General features: G+C 48.2%; 1 protein-coding gene across 1 annotated transcript in view; it reads left to right on the forward strand.

Moving 5' to 3' along the window:
* Positions 1-20,460, forward strand: part of sgsm2 (small G protein signaling modulator 2) — a 225,202-nt gene that overhangs the window by 168,022 nt on the left and 36,720 nt on the right. The window contains exons 9-13 of the mRNA XM_078225915.1: positions 2,115-2,239; positions 3,870-3,937; positions 5,020-5,183; positions 7,774-7,906; positions 14,143-14,277. Of these exons, the coding sequence (XP_078082041.1) occupies positions 2,115-2,239; positions 3,870-3,937; positions 5,020-5,183; positions 7,774-7,906; positions 14,143-14,277 (625 nt within the window). The remainder of the gene's footprint in view (positions 1-2,114; positions 2,240-3,869; positions 3,938-5,019; positions 5,184-7,773; positions 7,907-14,142; positions 14,278-20,460) is intronic.

Here is a 20,460-nt window from a genome sequence, read left to right on the forward strand (position 1 = left end):
CCCCGTAACCTCACGTATTTACCCCACTAGTCCCCCTGACACTAAGGGGTAATTTAGCATGGCCAATCAACCTAATCTGCACATCTTTAGGCATAGGGGAGCAGGAAAGGAGAGGGTGCAGAATATGGTGTTGCAGTCACAGCTAGGGTACAAAGAAAGATCAGCTTAGTATACGATGGGCAGAATCTAACGGCCACGCTCAAGCGAGACCGGAAATTCCCACCCGAGGTCAACGGAGATTTCCGTTGTCGGATCCTCGCCCGCTCTGATTCCGTGGCAGGCGAGGTGGTAGAGTTCCAGCCGCTATGTCCATTCAAAAGTCTGATGACAGCAGGGATTTCAGACTTTACTATCCTTTTCCCGGCGGAAGAAGGTGGAAATGAGTATGTCTGGGATGCTTGATTATGCTGGCTGCTTTTCCGAGGCAGCGGGAAGCGTAGACGGAGTCAATGGATGGGAGGCTGGTTTGCGTGATGGACTGGGCTTCATTCACAACCGTTTATAGTTTCTTGTGGTCTTGGACAGAGCAGGAGCCATACCAAGCTGTGAAACAAGCAGAAAAACTACTTTCTATTGGTGCATCTGTAGAAGTTGGTGAGAATTGTAGCGGATATGCTGAATTTCCTTAGTCTCCTGAGAAAGTAGAGGCGTTGGTGGGCTTTCTTAACTATAGCGTCCACATGGAGGGACTAAGACAGGTTGTTGGTGATCCGGACACCTGGAAACTTGAAGCTCTCAACCATTTCTGCCAACCATAGTCAGTTTGGTATTTGACAATGGGGGCGGGGGGGGGGGGGGGGGGGGGGGGGGGGGGGTTGAATCTCGTGTTCATGTATGCATGTTGCCACATGTCACTGGATAATGAGTCAAATTTCTATCTGTTTTTCCACCCTCTCCTCTCCCACACCCTCCCTACCCCAGTTTGCACAAACCAGCGGCCCTACGTCCAACCTCAAAAGTTCATATCATCATCCAGAAATATGGCTGAAAAAATAATACAATATGCGGTGGAACCGTGGTTAACACTGCTGCCTCACAGCGCCCAGGGACCTGGGTACGATTCCGGCCTCGGGTCACTGTCTGTGCAGAGTCTGCACGTTCTCCCCGTGTCTGCGTGGGTTTCCTCCGGGTGCTCCGGTTTCCTCCCACAGTCCATAGATGTGCGGGTTAGGTTGATTGGCCATGCTAAATTAACCCTAATGTCAGGGGGACTAGCAGGGTAAATATGTGGGGTTACGGGGATAGGTCCTGGGTGGGATTGTGGTCAGTGCAGACTCGATGGGCCGAATGGCCTCTTTCTGCACTGTAGGTATTCTATGATTCTAGTGGGGACTTCTGACAATTTTCATTCAGTGTTTTCTAGTGGTTTTGTTCCAATATAATGTTATCTATCTGGAAATACTGTCACACAGATATGGAAGAATTATTGATGTTTTAAATCCTGAGACAGGGTGGGTAATTAATCCCTTTGACATATACTGACGCAGGACAGAAACATTTGTGTGACGTATAGAATTAAGTTGTCTCAACTGAACCTAAATATAAAAACGCATCTCCCTCATTTGGCAGAATGATTTGAAGGTTTTTAAATTTCTTTCCTCCTTTCCGTTTTGTGTATATCAGAAAGGGAAGTTTAGCTGCTGGAAAGAGGGATTGCTTTTCCAGTTTTACCCCTTTTTATTTGGAATCGGGCGATATGCAGGTCAGATGTGTAACAGCCAGATTCACACGCAAGCTCCCTCTACTTTACCACTGCCACCCTGCCATGGTATTGCTCCATCTGGTGGCCAGGCTGAGAGCTGACAACAGGAAGGAAGATGTGCATTTATATAGCACCTTTCACATCCTTCAGACTTGTCCTCTGTGCCTGATGGGCTGAATGGCCTCCTCCTGCCACTGTAAGGATTCCAGGGTCCACTGAAGTGCTTTTGAGTGTAGGCGCTGCCGTAACGTAGGAACCTCAGCAGCCATTACGAAGGTTCGGAATGTAAATGTCACTGACTCAGAAATTCTACCCCCCCCTCGAGTCTCCGCCACCTTCCTATCCCACAGAACGGGCAACCTGAGCGTCTTAAAAACAGCTGTAGAGTCAATGTTTCTGTTTTCTTGAACAGAAGGAGGATGTGGAGACAGTTCCGGGCTACCTGTCGCTTCACCAGTCTGCAGAACACTTAACGTTGAAGTGGACTCCAAACCAACTCATGAATGGGACTCTGGGAGATTCAGAGCTCGAAAAGAGGTAAAATGTGACTGTGAGAATCTGCGGGGAGATATCCTGACACGTGTCTTCGCTGCATGATCACACGATTAAGATGTCATTACTGAAGACAAATCTTCAGTTCATTAGGGCAGCACAGTGGTTAGCACTGCTGCCTCACAGCGCCAGGGACCCGGGTTCGATTCCCGGCCTTGGAGCACTGTCTGTGTGGAGTTTGCACGTTCTCCCCGTGTCTGCGTGGGTTTCCTCCGGGTGCTCCGTTTTCCTCCCACACCCCAAAGATGTGCGGGTTAGGTTGATTGGCCATGCTAAATTGATCGTTAGTGTCAGGGGGATTCAGCAGGGTAAATACATGGGGTTATGGGGATAGGGCCTGGGTGGGATTGTTGTTGGTGCAGACTCGATGGGCCGAATGGCCACCTCCTGCACTGTAGATTCTATGAATATCCTCTTCTCTTCAGTGATCACTCGCTAACGAGGCTGATTGTCCACCGCCGTGTCACTGGTCGTGGGCTCTGTGAGTCTTTGTGTGGCTGATGAGCCTGATCCTGGAGGTGCATCGTCGACCGCACACTTGGCCGGTATTTCCGGGAGAAGGGTTGGGTCCTTTCCCAGGCTCCCTTCCCATGCCTCCTTGTGTGGTCGGGTGTCCTCGAAGAATTATGTCCCTCCAGTCAGGAGTTTGCTCCGAGTAGGTCTCTGCTGAGCGAAGAACACTCCGGCATTGACGTCTGTGTTGCTCTTGTTGAGTTAAGCCTTCAGGATGTCTCCTTCCTTTTGTCCTCTTGCTCAGGCGCCCTCCTTGAGCTGGGTGAAGGAGATTTGCTTTGGCAGACGGGACTCTGACATCCTAAGCACACGGCGTGCCCAGTGGTTGGCACTGCTGCCTCACAGCGCTAGGGACCCGGGTTCGATTCCCAGCTTGGGTCACTGTCGGTGCGGAGTCTGCACGTTCTCCCCGTGTCTGCATGGGTTTCCTACGGGTGCTCCGAAAGACTGTGGGAGGAAACCGGATCCGCTACCCCGAAGTGCGGTGGATGCTGGGACAGTGAGTAAATTTAAGGAGGAGCGAGACAGATTTTTAATTGGTAATGGGTTGAAGGGTTATGAGGACAAGGCAGGAAAATGGAGATGAGGAGCATATCTATAGGGAGGAAATAGCTTGATCTGGGTTTCAGCCAAAGCTCGGCACAACATCATGGTCCGAAGGGCCTGTTCTGTGCTGTACTGTTCTATGTTCTATCAGCCATGATCGAATGGCGGAGCGGACTCAATGGGCCGAATGGCCTAATTCTGCTCCTATATCTGATGAACTTATGAACTTGTGTGCTGGTCAGGTGCATTGGCCGTGCTAAATTCTCCCTCAGTGTGCCCTAACAGGTGCCAGAGTGTGGCGACTAGGGGATTTTCACAGTAACTTCATTGCAGTGTTAATGTAAGCCTACTTGTAGCACTAATAAATAAAATAATAAGCACACGGCTGGCCCAGGGGTGTTGATTCTGGATGATCGTGGCCTCGACACAGGTGCTCATGTCTCTGATGTCTGATTATGAAGGAATTCTGAATAAAATATTTTTTATAAATTGTTTTCAAAATTGCAAAGGATCTAAAAGACAACTTTAAAAATACTGATTCTTGGCTCATTTTCAGTGTCTATTGGGATTATGCCTTAACTGTGCCGTTAAGTCAGATAGTCTGCATCCATTGCCACCAACAACGTAAGTATCTGTTCACTTCATCCTTTCTCATAATGGGTTCTTGATCGCTGCTGTTCTGATAGTCAGGATATAAGTGTTCTCTGACTTTGATTCGTTGCTTAGGCAGGCGAGCAGTAAGTGTGACATGATTTGATTTGATTTGATTTATTATTGTCACATGTATTAGTATACAGTGAAAAGTATTGTTTCTTGCGCGCTATACAAAGCATTCCATTCATAGAGAAGGAAATGAGAGAGTGCAGAATGCAGTGTTACAGTTATAGGTAGGGTGTAGAGAAAGATCAATTTAATGCAACTCAAAAGTCTGACAGCAGCAGGGAAGAAGCTGTTCTTGAGTCGGTTGGTATGTGACCTCAGACACTTACATCTTTTTCCCGACGGAAGAAGGTGGGAGAGAGAATGTCTGGGGTGAGTGGGGTCCTTAGTTATGCCGGCTGCTTTTCCGAGGCAGCAGGAAGTGTAGACAGAGTCAATGGATGGGAGGCTGGTTTGTGTGATGGTTTGGGCTTTGTTCATGACCCTTTGTAGTTCCTTGCGGTCTTGGGCAGAGCAGGAGCCATACCAAGCTGTGATACAGCCAGAAAGAATGCTTTCTATGGTGCATCTGACAGAGTCGATGGATGGGAAGCTGCTTTGCGTGATGGATTGGAAGAAGCTTAACAAAAGCACAACTTATGTGACTGTGTGTAATAGCAGGCATTAACCCAAACTCCAAGGGAATTTTATTCCTGAATCACCTTAGAGACGGGGCTATTGTTTTCGTACACCTTCACACACGCGTATGGGGCGAACGGGATCAAAGGTTATGGGGGGAAAGCAGGATTAGATTATTGAATTGGACGATCAGCCATGATGGTGATGAATGGCGGAGCAGGCTCGAAGGGCCGAATGGCCTCCTCCTGCTCCTATCTTCTATGTTTCTATGTTGCGTGTCATGTGCAGAGGTCAATCACCGGCTTCCAAACATGTACCTTCAGTGTTTCCTTTCTTCTTAAGATGTAACGGTTAAAGGGGTGAGTACTCAGTGACTGATGGAGGTCCATTGCCACAGGTAGGTGACACTGTTACCTTGTTCTTTACAGCTAACAGTGGAGGCACCTTGGTGTTGGTGAGTCAGGATGGAATACAAAGGCCTCCACTCCACTTCCCCCAGGGTGGCCACTTATTAGCCTTCCTGTCCTGCCTCGAGAACGGGCTGCTACCGCGAGGGCAGCTTGATCCTCCACTTTGGTCACAGCGGGGAAAGGTAGGTCAATGAGGTAACAGTCGGCGACGTATGAAGCTACACACGCGTCCTTTCCTTGATAGTAGGTTTATTCGCAGGAAGCAGCATTAGACACCCGTGTCTTCAACCTCCCGACCCAATATCCCTGAAGGTTTTCTTTCCAATAAACTAAAATTAAACTAATGGGAAGGGGTGACAGCCCCTGGTGAGGCTCAGTAACCGACACACAAAGCCAAAGGGAACTTAACTAACTCAACCAAGATATCGGTCTGAGAGTGATGACCCCCTTTTGGCAGCCACTTCTTAGAAAGAAATCTTAGAAATCTTAGAAACCCTACAGCACAGAAAGAGGCCATTCGGCCCATCGAGTCTGCACCGACCACAATCCCACCCAGGCCCTAACCCCATATCCCGACATATTTACCCACTAATCCCTCTAACCTACGCATCCCAGGACACTAAGGGCAATTTTCAGCATGGCCAATCAACCTAACCCGCACATCTTTGGACTGTGGGAGGAAACCGGAGCAAACCCACGCAGACACGAGGAGAATGTGCAAACTCCACACAGACAGTGACCCAAGCCGGGAATCGAACCCAGGTCCTTGGAGCTGTGAAGCAGCAGTGCTAACCACTGTGCTACCGTGCCGCCCACACTTGTCATGGAAGGCCGGTGGATATTATGTGCTCCCTCTCCAAGCCCATCCGGCCCCGGGTTTAGCCGCAGAGAGGGATAGTCAGGTCTGATCACCTCCTCGACCACCCACGGCCTGGACCTGAATGTCTCTTTATTCCCTTTCAATAAATGGAACCAAAATGTCAGGAGTGACAGGCTCCGGTGGGACACTAACTACAACAAAACGGCAAAGGAAACTTAATTAACTAAACCGAAAAGTCTCATCCCCGGGGAGGGGTGATGTTGTATTCACCCCCACGGTGCCCACTGATTGTGGAATCATAGAATTCCCACAGTGCAGGAGAGGCCATTCGGCCCATCATGTCTGTACCAACTCTCTGATAGAGCATCTTGCCCAGACCCTCTCCCCCCACCCTATCCCTGTAACCCCCAGATGTTTACAATCCATCTAACCTACACATCTTAGGACACTAAGGGGCAATTTAGCACGGCCAATCCACCTAACCTGCACATCTTTGGACTGTGGGGGGAAACCGGAGCACCCGGAGGAAACCCACGCAGACACGGGGAGAATGTGCAAACTCCACACAGTGACCTCAAGGCCGGAATCGAACCCGGGTCCCTTGCACTGTGAGGCAGCAGTTGCTTAGCACTGTGCCACGGCTAGGAAGGCCTGTTACATGCTGGTGGGCACCACATGCTCCCTCTGCAAGACCAGAGTAGAGGGGCAGAGCGTCAGTCACACGCACCCTGGACCTAATGCTCTCTTTATATGTGCTCTCACTCCTTAGTTATACAATGTCCTTTGCCGGTGCATCTCCCGCAATATAATTAACCTGCCAGTAACAAATAACTCAAGGAACTGTTACAGTTTAAAGAGAGAGTCTCGCCATTAGGTAGATGGCAGATGGTTGGAAAGGACTTTGACCCACATCTACTATAATAGACTATTCACTCTCAAAACCCATGGGGAAAGAATGAGGGCGGCACGGTGGCCCAGTGGTTAGCGCTGCTGCCTCACAGTGCCAGGGACCCGGGTTCAATTCCGGCCTCGGGTCACTGTCTGTGTGGAGTTTGCACGTTCTCCCCGTGTCTGTGTGGGTTTCCTCCGGGTGCTCCGGTTTCCTCCCGCACTCTAAAGATGTGGGGGTTAGGTCGATTGGCCATGTTAAATTACCCCTTAGTGTCAGGGGGATTAGCGGGGTAAATATGTCAGGTTACAGGGTTGGGGCCTGGGTGGGATTGTTGTCGGTGAAGGCTCGATGGGTTGAATGGCCTCCTTCTGCACTGTAGAGATTCTATAAGGCGCCGGTGGCCCAGCAGAGTCCCTAGTGAATCAGCAACTTGAGGAAAAGTGGGACGAAAATGGGGATGATAAACACAGATCTAATTTTTGATATGTAGGAATCCTCTGGAAAAGCATTCTAGGGACTAAGAGTAAGAGAGATTGGAGTTAAATCAAATGCACGTTATCTTGCTTTAAGGGCTCAGGAAGAAGGAACAATATTCCTCCATTGTTATCTGTGCGGAGTCTGCACTTTCTCCCCGTGTCTGCATGGGTTTCCTCCGGGTGCTCCCACAGTCCAAAGATGTGCAGGTTAGGTTGATTGGCCATGCTAGTATCGGGGGATTAGCAGGGTAAATGCGTGGGGTTACGGGGATAGGGCCTGGGTGGGACAGTTGTCGGTGCAGGCTCGATGGGCCGAATGGCCTCCTGTAGGGATTCTATGATTATCACATTGCTGATTGCGAGAGTTTACTGTGAGCAAATTGGTTGTCACCTTTCCTCCATTGTAACATTTCAAATGTCTTTCATTGACTGTCAAGTCCTTTGGGATGACCAGTGGTTGTGAAAGGTGCTACGTAAATGCAAGTCCTTCTCACTGATTTCCCACTGTCCCGCGAGTGTTGTATTGCTGCGACAGAGTCGATAGTGAGCAGCATAACCAACTGCTGATTTTCCCAAACATTCAGGGCAAAGTCTTTCCGAAACTTCGGAAAAGGAACAGCAGGGCCAAATCCATGGATCAGGAGGACCTGATAGAGGAAGAAGTAGCTACAGATTATGTCTTCAGAATCATTTATCCTGGACAGAAGAATGACTACGGTGAGTTTACCTTCATGATCTCTGGAGTTTCATATCATTCCTTTTTTTCTTCCACATTCCTGGTTCATTGAAGTGATTTTGATTTTGATACACTTTCATTTGTCATTTTGTTTTGTTTTTTAACCTAATCCTGACTCACTGGACTCTAACGGGATCTCCCACTGTCCACTTCCTGTTTGATCTGAATGAGAACCGGGTGAAATCTCCCAGGAGCGATGGCGATCGAGCTCAGGGGTGGGATTTTACTGCCTTGCTCGAGCGAGAGCAGAAAGTCCCGCCCGAGGTCAACGGACGTTTCGGCCCTCGCCCGCTCCGGTTCCGTGGCGGACGGAGCAGCAGAATTCCGGACATGTATCCGGCAGCATTAAGTCACCACTGCCCCGGCACACCCACTGAGATCTCGCAGCGACAAGGCAGGCGGTTTGCACTGGCTTTACCAGCTGCCATCTGCATTGAAGAAGCGGAAGATTTTTTGTACAGATTTTACATTGTCTGCGTGTGTCTGTCTGCGTGTGTCTGTCGGTCTGTGTGTGTCTGTCAGTCTGTCTGTCTGTCTGCGTGTGTCTGTCAGTCTGTGTGTGTCTGTCAGTCTGTCTGTCTGTCTGCGTGTGTCTGTCAGTCTGTGTGTGTCTGTCAGTCTGTCTGTCTGTCTGCGTGTGTCTGTCAGTCTGTGTGTGTCTGTCAGTCTGTCTGTCTGTCTGCGTGTGTCTGTCAGTCTGTGTGTGTCTGTCAGTCTGTGTGTGTCTGTCAGTCTGTCTGTCTGTCTGCGTGTGTCTGTCAGTCTGTGTGTGTCTGTCAGTCTGTCTGTCTGTCTGCGTGTGTCTGTCAGTCTGTCTGTCTGTCTGCGTGTGTCTGTCAGTCTGTCTGCCAGGTTGATACCAGAGATGAGGGGTGTTGATTATGAGGAGAGACTGAGCAGATTGGGTTTGTATTCGTTGGAATTTAGAAGGCTGAGGGGGGATCTTATAGAGACCTATAAGATAATGAAGGGGCTGGATAGGGTAGAGATGGAGAGATTCTTTCCACTTAGAAAGGAAACTAGAACTAGAGGGCACAGCCTCAAAATAAAGGGGGGTCAGTTTAGGACAGAATTGAGGAGGAACTTCTTCTCTCAGAGGGTGGTGAATCTCTGGAATTCTCTGCCCACTGAAGTGGTGGAGGCTACCTCGTTGAATATGTTTAAATCACGGATAGATGGATTCCTGATCGGTAAGGGAATTAAGGGTTATGGGGATCAGGCGGGTAAGTGGAACTGATCCACTTCAGATCAGCCATGATCTTATTGAATGGCGGGGCAGGCTCGAGGGGCTAGATGGCCTACTCCTGCTCCTATTTCTTATGTTCTTATGTCTGTCTGCATGTGTGTATCTGTCTGTCTGTGTGTGTCTGTGTGTGTCTGACTGTCTGTCTGTCTGTGTGTGTCTGTGTGTGTATTTGTATATCTGCCTGTGTATGTGTCTGTGTTTTTGTGTGTGTGTGTGTCTGTACGTGTGTGCTTGTGTTGTGTGCATATCAGTTTGTGTTTGTGCTTGTGTGTGTTGTGTGAGTGTGTCGGTCTGTGTGCGTGTGTGTGTGTCTGTGTGCATGTATATTTGTGTGTGTGTATCAGTCTGTGTATGTGTGTGCATGTCTGTGTATGTATCAGTGTGTGTGTCAGTCTGTGTTGTTTGTGTGTGTGCGTGTATGTCTGTGTATGGCTTATGAGGAGAGACTGAGTAGACTGGGGCTATACTCATTGGAATTCAGAAGAATGAGGGGAGATCTTATAGAAACATATAGGATTATGAAGGGAATAGATAAGATAGAAGCAGGGAAGTTGTTTGCACTGGCAGGTGAAACTAGAACTAGGGGGCATGGCCTCAAAATAAGGGGAAGCAGATTTAGGACTGAGTTGAGGAGGAACTTCTTCACACAAAGGGTTGTGAATCTGTGGAATTCCCTGCCCAGTGAAGCAGTTGAGGCTACCTCATTGAATGTTTTGAAGGCAAAGATAGATAAATTTTTAAACAGTAAAGGAATTAAGGGTTATGGTGAGTGGGCGGGTAAGTGGAGCTGAGTCCACAAAAAGATCAGCCATGATATTGAATGGCGGAGCAGGCTCGAGGGGCCAGATGGCCTATTCCTGTTCCTAGTTCTTATGTGTATGTGTCTGTCTGTGTATGTGTGTGTCAGTCTGTGTGTGTGTGTGTGTGTGTGTGTGTGTGTGTGCCAGTCTGTGTGTGTGTGTGCCAGTCTGTGTGTGTGTGTGCCAGTCTGTGTGTGTGCCAGTCTGTGTGTGTGTCAGTCTGTGTGTGTGTGTCAGTCTGTGTGTGTGTGTCAGTCTGTGTGTGTGTCAGTCTGTGTGTGTGTGTGTGTGTCAGTCTGTGTGTGTGTGTGTGTGTGTCAGTCTGTGTGTGTGTGTGTGTGTGTCAGTCTGTGTGTGTGTGTGTCAGTCTGTGTGTGTGTGTCAGTCTGTGTGTGTGTATATGTGTGTGCTCGTGTCTGTGCCTCTGTGTGTCAGAGAGATGAGAGAAAGCGGAGAAGTTGTAGCCAGAATATGAATTGAGGTGATTGTTGTAGAAATCATAGGAAAATGAAGACCGAGGAAAGCCATTCAGCTCATCATCACCTGTGCCCTTACCCTCCCACACACAGCTACCCAGGCTAATCTCCCCTTCCTGAACAAGGTCGCTGGTACAGCAGGCTGACTGTGTGATTGGAGCTCACGTTCCCCGCTCAGGCATCGCTTTCCCACACAGAGAGCTTCGAGTCCACCAGCCTCAGCTTCTGAAAGGTCAAAGTCTGAGCAGATTCCTGGTTGGTGTTGGGGGAGTTAAAGAGGGGGAGCTCAGCCCTCAAACACCAGTCTTGCCTTGGTTTGTTTTTTTGGGAGGGGGGCGGCTGGAGACCAAATCTCTGCCCCAGGGGCGTCTGCACAAACATCCTCTGGTGACATGGGTGTGCTGCTTGGCTTGTCACTTGTGACCGGAGCATGAGTCAGACAGGAGAGACCACCAGGAGATGACAGCGAAGGAGGGGAAAGGGGCAGCCATCTTTACACCATGCTCATTTACATCTAGCCCCCAGCGAAGGAAGGAAGTCTTTCTCGTCAAATAAATAAAAGCAAATTACTGCGGATCTGGAATCTGAAACCAAAAGAGAAAATGCTGGAAAATCTCAGCAGGTCTGGCAGCCTCTGTAAGGAGAGAAAAGAGCTGATGTTTCGAGTCCAGATGACCCCTTTGTTAAAGCTTTGACAAAGGGTCATCTGGACTCGAAACATCAGCTCTTTTCTCTCCTTACAGATGCTGCCAGACCTGCTGAGATTTTCCAAGTCTGTCTAGCCGTTCTCTTCCATTAGGGAGGCTGCACCACAGACATGTCAACCACAGACGTGTCAACCACAGACAGACAGTAGCTGGTCTGGCACGCTGCGGTTGGGAGTTTCTGTGCCTCCGGAACGTTCCAGGCTTCGACTGGTGACCTAAACCCGGAAGCAGTAGAGAAAAACAAGGGCACAGCGGTGGATCATATCCTCCGACCTCACAGTGGCCACAGTGGTTAGCACCGCTGCCTCACAGCACCAGGGACCCGGGGTTCGATTCCCGGCTCGGGTCACTGTGTGTGTGTGTGTGGATCTGCACGTTCTCACCGTGTCTGCGTGGGTTTCCTCCCACAGTCCAAAGACGTGCTGGTTAGGTGCTAAATTGCCCGTTGGTGTCCCAGGATGTGTAGGTTGGAGAGATTAGTGGGGTAAATATGTGGGATTACGGGGATAGGGCCTGGGTGGGATTGTTGTTGGTGCAGGCTCGATGGGCTGAATGGCCTCCTTCTGCACTGTAGGGATTCTATGTTTCTCACCAGTTGTGACGTTTCTGGCTTGTCCTCTTATCTGTGTTTAGTTGGTGGTCATTACCTAGGGATTTGATTGGACGTCTATATTTGGCAACAGACTGAAATGATGTTTGATGGATCAAGGGTCATGTTTGAAACGTGCATCTCTATCAATAAAAGTTTATTTGCTGTATAAAGATTAGGCCCCTAGTTCTATCCTTCACTGCCTGCCTTTCTGGTGTCGTGTACACCACATCAGTGATGGCCACTTCCAAGAGGAACATCCCTCTTGTTGCGTGCTAGCGAGCCTTGAAAGAAGGCGGAGGGTGTATTACTGTGTAGCTGACTGCAGGATTGTGGTGATGCCTGTTCAAGTGGAATAGCCTGGATGGCGCGTGAAAGTTACCTTGGGTGTGGGCAAGTGAGGGGCATAATTGAAGCGCTGTTACAGCTGACAGAAGCATTGCCACTGTGATTGGAGGAGAGTGATATGAAATGGGGGGAGCAAGGTTTGAGAGTGGTGTAAATACAGGCATTGCAGGAGTGGTTACAGAGGCGAGAAAGAGGCAGAGGTAGAAGTAGGAGTCCGACCTTAGCCTCTCCGATCAGATCATTGACATTTTCCACATTGCAACCAGGTACTGGGCACTGTGCTGCCCAGCCACGTCCGACCATTGTTGGGTGTTTTAACCGGATCCATTGCTGTTAGCTGGAGCTGGGACCTTATTTCCCATTATTCTATGATCTATAATTATAATAAAAACAAAGTGCTGCAGATGCTGGAATCTAAAAGAGAAACAGAAAAATGCTGGAAAATCTCAGCAGGTCTGACAGCAGAGAGTAGAGCCAACGTTTCGAGTCTGGATGACCTATCGTCAGAGCTAAAGACCCATGGCTGACCTTTCCTACAAGGAGTTCTGACAATTTTGGAACCCCCTATAAAATTTTGTGGATTTTTTTTCCTGTTTTAAGCTCCACGACTAAAGCATGCAGCGCCGGCAAGATTTTCACTGTATACTAATACATGTGACAATAATAAATCAAATCAACTCCCCTTTAAGAGACACTGACTCCCTTTAAATAGTAACACACTCACCCAAGTTTCGACCTCCATATTCTCTGCCACATTGAATGAACCATCGATAGATCACCAGGGCGAGATCATATGTGAAAGTGAGGGAGAAACCCTAGCCTGTGACCCTGGGTGAAACAGTGCATTCCACTTCATACCTGCTCTGGGTAGCAGTCTAGCCCAAGGAAGGAAATGCATTGCCAAGTGTTGGGTTCCAGAAAGGTGCATTTCTTTCCCAGGTCTTCCTATAATCACGATAATAGATCTTTCTCGTCAAATGCCTTAAGCTAGAGCCAAACAACCTCAGTCCTCTCATTTCCACCCTATGGACAGTGGGTGCTGTCCAACTGTGGAGGGCATCGCAACCAAACCAGACACGATTTCCAGATGCCCACATCCAACAGGGATCAGGGGAACTATTTCAGTTTACTTAATCCAGCCAGCTGCATTGTCTGAGCCGCTGCCAAGGATGAGACCAGCTGCTAGGAAACAGATGGTGTATTGATAGAGTCATAGAGCAATACAACACGGAAACAGGCCCTTCGGCCCAACTGGTCCATGCCAACCCTGGTGCCCTCCCAGCTGGTCCCAATTGCCCGCGTTGGGCCCATATCCCTCTAATCCTTTCCCATCCATGTACTTATCCAAAATGCTCTTTAAATGTTGCTATTCAACCTGCCTCAACCACTTTCTCTGGCAGCTCATTCCGTCTACGCAGCACCTCTGCGTGAAGAAGCTGCCCCTTGGCTCCCTTTTAAATCTTTCCCCCCTCACCTTAAACCTACACCCTCTAGTTTTCAATTCCCCTCTCCCTGGGAACAAGACGATGTGCGTTCATCCTATAAAAGCCCCTCATGATTTTATACACCTCACTAAGATCATCCCTCATTCTCCTACGTTCCAAGGAATAAATCCCTAGCCTGGCCAACCTCTCCCTATAACTCAGACCCACTCATCCTGGCAACATCCTCGTGAATCTGATATGTGATCATTAAGCGAAATATTGGTGAAAGAAGTCCCAATTTGAAGTTACATTTTGGGAAGAAAGGATTGAAGAAGATAACCAATGAATGTGCTTGTATTTGTGAGTGTGTCCTTTTGACTAAATATCTTGAGTCAATATCAGATAGAAATGCATTTTGTAATGACAATGCATTGCTACAAATTTGTTGATAAAAGAGTTGATAAAAACAGATAGATGCAAAATTGACGCTGGTTGTATAAGTTACGGCACAATTTTCATTGCTGTTAATGGTTGTCCCTCAGTGTCAGTGTCAGGGGGCGGTGTGTAAGTGAACTGTGCGTTGAAGGCTTGTTCCTCATCAGCCCTTTTAATCTTTTCTTTGGGCAGTAACTATTAACTACCACCACTTAGCTGCCAGCCGATCGGTCTCTGTCGAGGATGATGAGGAAGACGAGGATAGGCTACATGAAATGATTTCTATGATCTGCTCACGGAACCTCACAGCTCCTAAAATGATGAAAGGTTTTTATGCAGTTTGGCCTAATCACACTTGAAGTGATATGCAAGATATGCAGTGCACCGTACAGAGTCTCATCTCAAGGTTCAACAGTGTTGGCATTACTGATGTTAAAGATATCAAAATTCTTTCACCCACTTGAATCATTAGTACCCTGGCCGTTCTGTCTCTCAAAGTTTATCATCGTTTCCCCGTAGATTAATAATCCGTGGGCCCCGCTAAGACTCAGCAAGCTTAATTGGTTTGACCAAGGAAAGGTCGGGCATAATCTCCAACTGTACCAGGGCAGCTGAGTGGCAGTAGGGTTGCTGTTATTGGCCCCTCGGCACTCTTTGCTCGGAGGGCGGGACAGTTGGGCCTGAGCTTCTGCCTTTGAGCGGCAGGATGGCACAGTGGTTAGCACGGCGCCAGGGACCTGAGTTCAATTCCAGCCTCAGGTAACTGTGTGGAGTCTGCACATTCTCCCCGTGTCTGCGTGGGTTTCCTCTGGGTGCTCCGGTTTCCTTCCACACTCCAAAGATGCGCGAGTTAGGTGGATTAGCTATGCTAAAATTGCCCCTTAGTGTCCCAAGATGTCTAGGTTAGATGGATTAGCCATGGAAGATGTGCAGGGTTCCGGGGATAGGGCAGGGGAGAGGGCCTCTCTGTCAGAGCATTGGTGCAGACCCGATGGGGCGAATGGCCTCCTTCTGCACTGTAGCGATTCTATGACCTCAACTTCTATTCTATGACCCTGGTTGCTGTCCAGTGACCCTCTGCTGGAATGATGCAACTATAGACAACAGCAGGGGGAGGAGGTGGCTTGGCGATGTTCTCATTGAGCTAGTAATCCAGAAAGCCAGGATAATGCTCTGGGGACCCGGGTTCGATTATTGTTGGCTGTCATTTTAAAATAAACTATCTGGTTCACCAATGGCCTTCAGGGAAAGAAATCCTGCCAGTCTGACCCATATGTGACTCCAGATCGAATATGGTTGATTCTGAAATGGCTTGGCGAGCCACTCAGTTCAAGGGGCAACAAATGCTGGCCCGGCCAGCGAAGCCCACATCCCACGATTGAATAACATAACCAACACCTTGCATTTCCATAGCATCTTTACCTTAGAAACTAAGTGGTTAGCACTGCTGCCTCACAGCGCCAGGGACCCAGGTTCAACTCCAGCCTCAGATGACTGTGTGGAGTTTGCACGTTCTCCCCTTGTCTACGTGGGTTTCCTCTGAGTGTCATAGAGTCATAGAGGTTTACAGCATGGAAACAGGCCCTTCAGCCCACCTTGTCCATGCCGCCTAGTTTTTACCACTGAGCTCCCAATTGCCTGCATTTGGCCCATATCCCTCTATACCCATCTTATCCATGTAACTGTCTAAATGCTTTTTAAAAGACAAAATTGTACCCGCCTCTACTACTGCCTCTGGCAGCTTGTTCCAGACACTCACCACCCTCTGAGTGAAAAAACTGCCCCTCTGGACCCTTTTGTATCTCTCCCCTCTCACCTTACTCCCCTACCTTTGGGAAAAGATGTTGACTATCTAGCTGATCTTTGCCCCTCATTATTTTATAGACCTCTATAAGATCACCTCTCAGCCTCCTACACTCCAGAGGAAAACAATCCCAACTTATCCAGCTTTTCCTTAAAACTCAAACCATCAAGTCACGGTAGCATCCTAGTAAATCTTTTCTGCACTCTTTCTAGTTTAATAATATCGTTTCTATAATAGGGTGACCAGAACCGTACACAGTGCTCTGGTTTCCTCTCACAGTCCGAAAGATGCACTGGTTAGGTGCCTTGGCCATGCTAAATTCTCCCTCAGTGTACCCGAACAGGTGCCAGAGTGTGGTGACTAGGGGATTTTCAAAGTAACTTCATTGCCGTATTAATGTAAGCCTACTTGTGACACTGATAAATGAACTTAAACTTAAACTAGTAAACTGCCCCAAAGCCCTACACAGAAGCATGACCAGAGAAAATGTAACACTGAGCCATGAAAGTGATACTGGGCCCGAAAACCTAGTCAATGTGGGTGAGGACAGCAGATCTGTTTATTTATTTTAAAAAGTTTATTTATTTATTAGTCAGAAGTAGTCTTACATTAACACTGCGATGAAGTTACTGTGAAAATCCCCTAGTCACCACACTCCGGCGCCTGTTCGGGTAACACTGAGGGAAAATTTAGCACGGCCAATGCACTTAACCATCATGTCTTTCGGACTGTGGGAGGAAACCGGGGCACCCGGTGGAAACCCACGCAGACACGAGGAGAACGCGCAGACTCCACACAGACAGTGACCCAAAGGCAGGGAATTGAACCCAGGTCCCTGGCGCTGTAAGGTAGCAGTTCTAACCACCGTGCCACCTGTGTAATATGCCTCAAAGTCACACTTCCTATTTAGGCGCAGATGCACACAGCTGCCACTGAGTGAGGGGATAGAGCGGGTGGCTGACTTTGGGCGGGCATTACCCCAGCATGGAATCAATATCTTTGAGAGTGGAGAGAATTGCCAAGGGAAAATCAAATTAATGTTCACATTGGGTTGACTGAAATATTACACTTTCATCTTGAAGAAACAGAAAGGCTAAATCTAACCAAAACCCGATGAGAAAGTACAACCCTATTCCACAGTCAGCAACTTTAAACTAGAATAGTTGGGACTTCTTGATTTATTTTGCTAACAATTTGCCACTCGCCATACGAGCGCTTAATCGCACTGCAACTACTTTCTAATGTAAGTGAGCAGTTGAAAATTTCCACACCATCATACTTACAAAAAGTGGGTGTGGGTTGGCGGCACGGTAGCACAGTGGTTAGCACTGCTACTTCACAGCTCCAGGGACCTGGGTTCAATTCCCGGCTTGGGTCACTGTGTGTGTGGAGTTTGCACGTTCTCCTCATGTCTGCGTGGGTTTCCTCCGGGTGCTCCGGTTTCCTCCCACAGTCCAAAGATGTACGGGTTAGGTTGATTGGCCATGCTAAAATTGCCCTTAGATGCGTAGGTTAGAGGGATTAGTGGGTAAATATGTAGGGATATGGGGGTAAGGCCTGGGTGGGATTGTGGTCGGTGCAGACTCGATGAGTCGAATGGCCTCTTTCTGCGCTGTAGGGTTTCTATTCTATGATGATTCAATTGATAACATTCCTGACCTTTTCTCCCCACTCCCCCTCCCAAACGCCGCACTCTGACCTCAGCAACTCTCGTTTGATTAATGCCCGATATTTGTAGCAAAAATGCAGGAACCCCCCCGCTCCCCCATCTGACTTCACATCATCGGGTGGCACGGTGATTAGCGCTGCTGCCTCACAGAGCCAGGGACCCGGGTTCAATTCCAGTCTTGGGTCACTGTGTGGAGTTTGCACATTCTCCCCGTGTCTGCGTGGGTGTCCCCCGGGCGCTCTGGTTTCCTCCCACAGTCCGAAAGGCATGCGGATTAGGTGGATTGGCCATGCTAAATTGCTCCTTAGTGTCCAAAGATGTGTAGGTTGGAGAAATTAGCAGGATAAATATGTGGGGTTACATAGAAACTAGAAGCAGAAGTAGGCCCTTCGAACCTGCTCCGCCATTCATTTTAATCATGGCTGATCATCAAATTCAATATCCTGACCCCTCCTTCCTCCCCTATCCTTTGATCCCTTTAGTCCCAAGAGGGATATCTAATTTCTTCTTGAAATCACACGTTTTGGCTTCAACTACTTTCTGCGGTAGTGAATACAACACATTCCCATGAGGATGTTTGGCTGCTACTTTCAGTTTTAGATGTACAGGTTAGGTTGATTGGCCATACTGAATTGCCTCTTCGTGTCAGGGGGATTAGCTGGGTAAATATGTGGAGTTATGGGGGTAGGGCCTGGGGAGATTGTGGTCAGTGCAAGCTCGATGGGCTGATTGGCCTCCTTCGGCACTGTAGGGTTTCTATGATTCCCTTGCAAAGGACAGGCCGGGTGAATTGTGTGCAAACATCAACTTGCATTGTGACTTTATTTTGTCAATGTTCCAGTGAAATAGTTTGGGTTGGAAGGAGGATTGTGCTCAGTGGGGGGAAATGGGGGGTTTGTGGGGGGTTGGTACAGAGGAGGGAGTTTGGTCCAGCTCAGTGCCACAGTGCAGTGGTGTGGTACGGTGGCACAGTGGTTAGCACAGCTGCCTCACAGCGCCAGGAACCTGGGTTCGATTCCAACCTCGGGTCACTGCCTGTGTGGAGTTTGCACATTCTGCCCGTTTCTGTGTGGGTTTCCTCCAGGTGCTCCGGTTTTTTCCCACAGTCCAAAGGTTTAGGTGATGGGCCGTGTTAAATTGACCCTTAGTGTCAGGGGGACTAGCTAGGTAAGTGCACAGGATTGTGGGGATAGGACCTGGGTGGGATTGCAGTTGGTGCAGGCTCGATGGGCCGAATGGCCACCTCCTGCACTGTAGGTCTCTACGATTCCGGTTTCCTCCCACAGTCCAAAGATGCGCAGGTTAAGTTGATTGGCCATGCTAAATTGACCCTAGTGTCAGGGGGACTATCTAGGCAAATGCACGGAGTTGTGGGGTTAGGACCTGGGTGGGATTGCCTTCGGTGTAAGCTCGATGGGCCGAATAGCCTCCTTCTGCACTGTCGGACTCTATGATTCCAAAGATGTGCGGTTTAGGTTGATTGGCCATGACCCGAGGGAGATTAGCGGGGTGAATATGTGGGGTTACGGGGATAGGGTCTGGGTGGGATTGTGGTCGGTGCAGACTCGATGGGCCAAATGGTCTCCTCCTGCACTGTCGGGATTCTATGATTCTATGATTTGTGTCTGCGCATTGCTGGATTAACAGCTCCAATCCGTTCAAAGAAAGATCACCACATTCCTAAGGCATATTGTTGATGGTTCCAAGGTAATGTCAACACTGTTCCTTCCCATTCGCTCACTGTTATTTTTGATTTTTTGCAACATGCTTGAACTGTGCATGTGGCCACAGACAAACAAACAAACAAAAATCCTCCGACTAACTTAAGATGCTGTTCACTGTAATTCTTCACCGAGTGATTTTTTTTCTTCACCCTCCCTGCCATTCTGGTTTCTCAGTTTATCAGGCAACCTTTCATCGGATTTTATTTTTGTCTTTAGGTTCTGTGAGGTTCTGTTTTCACCAGGTTCTTATCACACTTTGCGCAAACCAAAACTCAAACTAAAAACAAAAAAAATTCAAATTCTTTAAATTCCGGTGCACTGAAAAAATTATTTTTGTAACTCAACCAATGCGAAGCTGCAGTTAATGATACGCCGGCCACCTGCTTCCTGAAGAATTAAGGTGAAGAGCATTTTTTTAGTTACGATTTTATTTTTTAAAATATATTTCTTTTCAATTTTAAACCCAGCTCCCTGTTTGCCTGCTTTTGCCTTGATACGAGGATCTGTGCTTCTTTTCGTTGTCTGGAGTGTAGTTGTGTGATCGTAGCCTGCCGTTGCATCGATCCTTTCCACCGTGCTTGTTTGAACCCCTTTATTTTCCTCCCTCCGGCCTCATTTCTCCTTTTTGCTGCTCGATTTAATTGCCTGGCTGCATGTGGAATTTCACAATCGTGTGCTCTCCCTCTTTGTGCAGAGAAATATCGCAGATAATTCGGGAGTGGTCCCAAGGTAGTCATCATCTAACAAAGAGCTCAGCTGGCATCCCCAGCCAGGGTGAAATGCCAGCATGTTCTAACTGCCCTTTGAACTCCTGAAATTGGACAATCCCACCTCCTTGTAATCACTCCTAGATGTTTGTAATGCTGACTGCATATGTGACAGGGGTGACTTAAATTCAAATTCTGCTCTGTATGTGTTTACTTCTCAACGACACTCAATATTGGTCAATGCATGATGAAATCCTCTGAAGGAATCCATGGAGGTTCTGTTGTCGGGAGGAGTATTGGAGTTGATTACCAGAAAATTCTATGTCCAGTCTACATTATGGACTAGAATACGGAAAGCCTGAAATTTTACTTTATTGTCAATTATGAATCTAGCTGCTTTCAATTCGTGTCACTAAACGCATGTTGTGTGCACAACAAGTTAAAAGCTTTATGCTTTAAAAGATGCAGCCAAAAAAACACGTCATCGCTCTAATTTTCTTTTAACCTTTTCTGTTTGGTTTCAATAATTGCATCTGTAAAATGCCTGCGGGAATGTGATTAGTACAGGCTCTTAACCTCAGTGTCCATCCAGCCCCATTTAGGTCT

This window comes from Mustelus asterias, chromosome 12, assembly GCF_964213995.1.
Source record: "Mustelus asterias chromosome 12, sMusAst1.hap1.1, whole genome shotgun sequence".
Taxonomy (NCBI): Eukaryota; Metazoa; Chordata; class Chondrichthyes; order Carcharhiniformes; family Triakidae; genus Mustelus; species Mustelus asterias.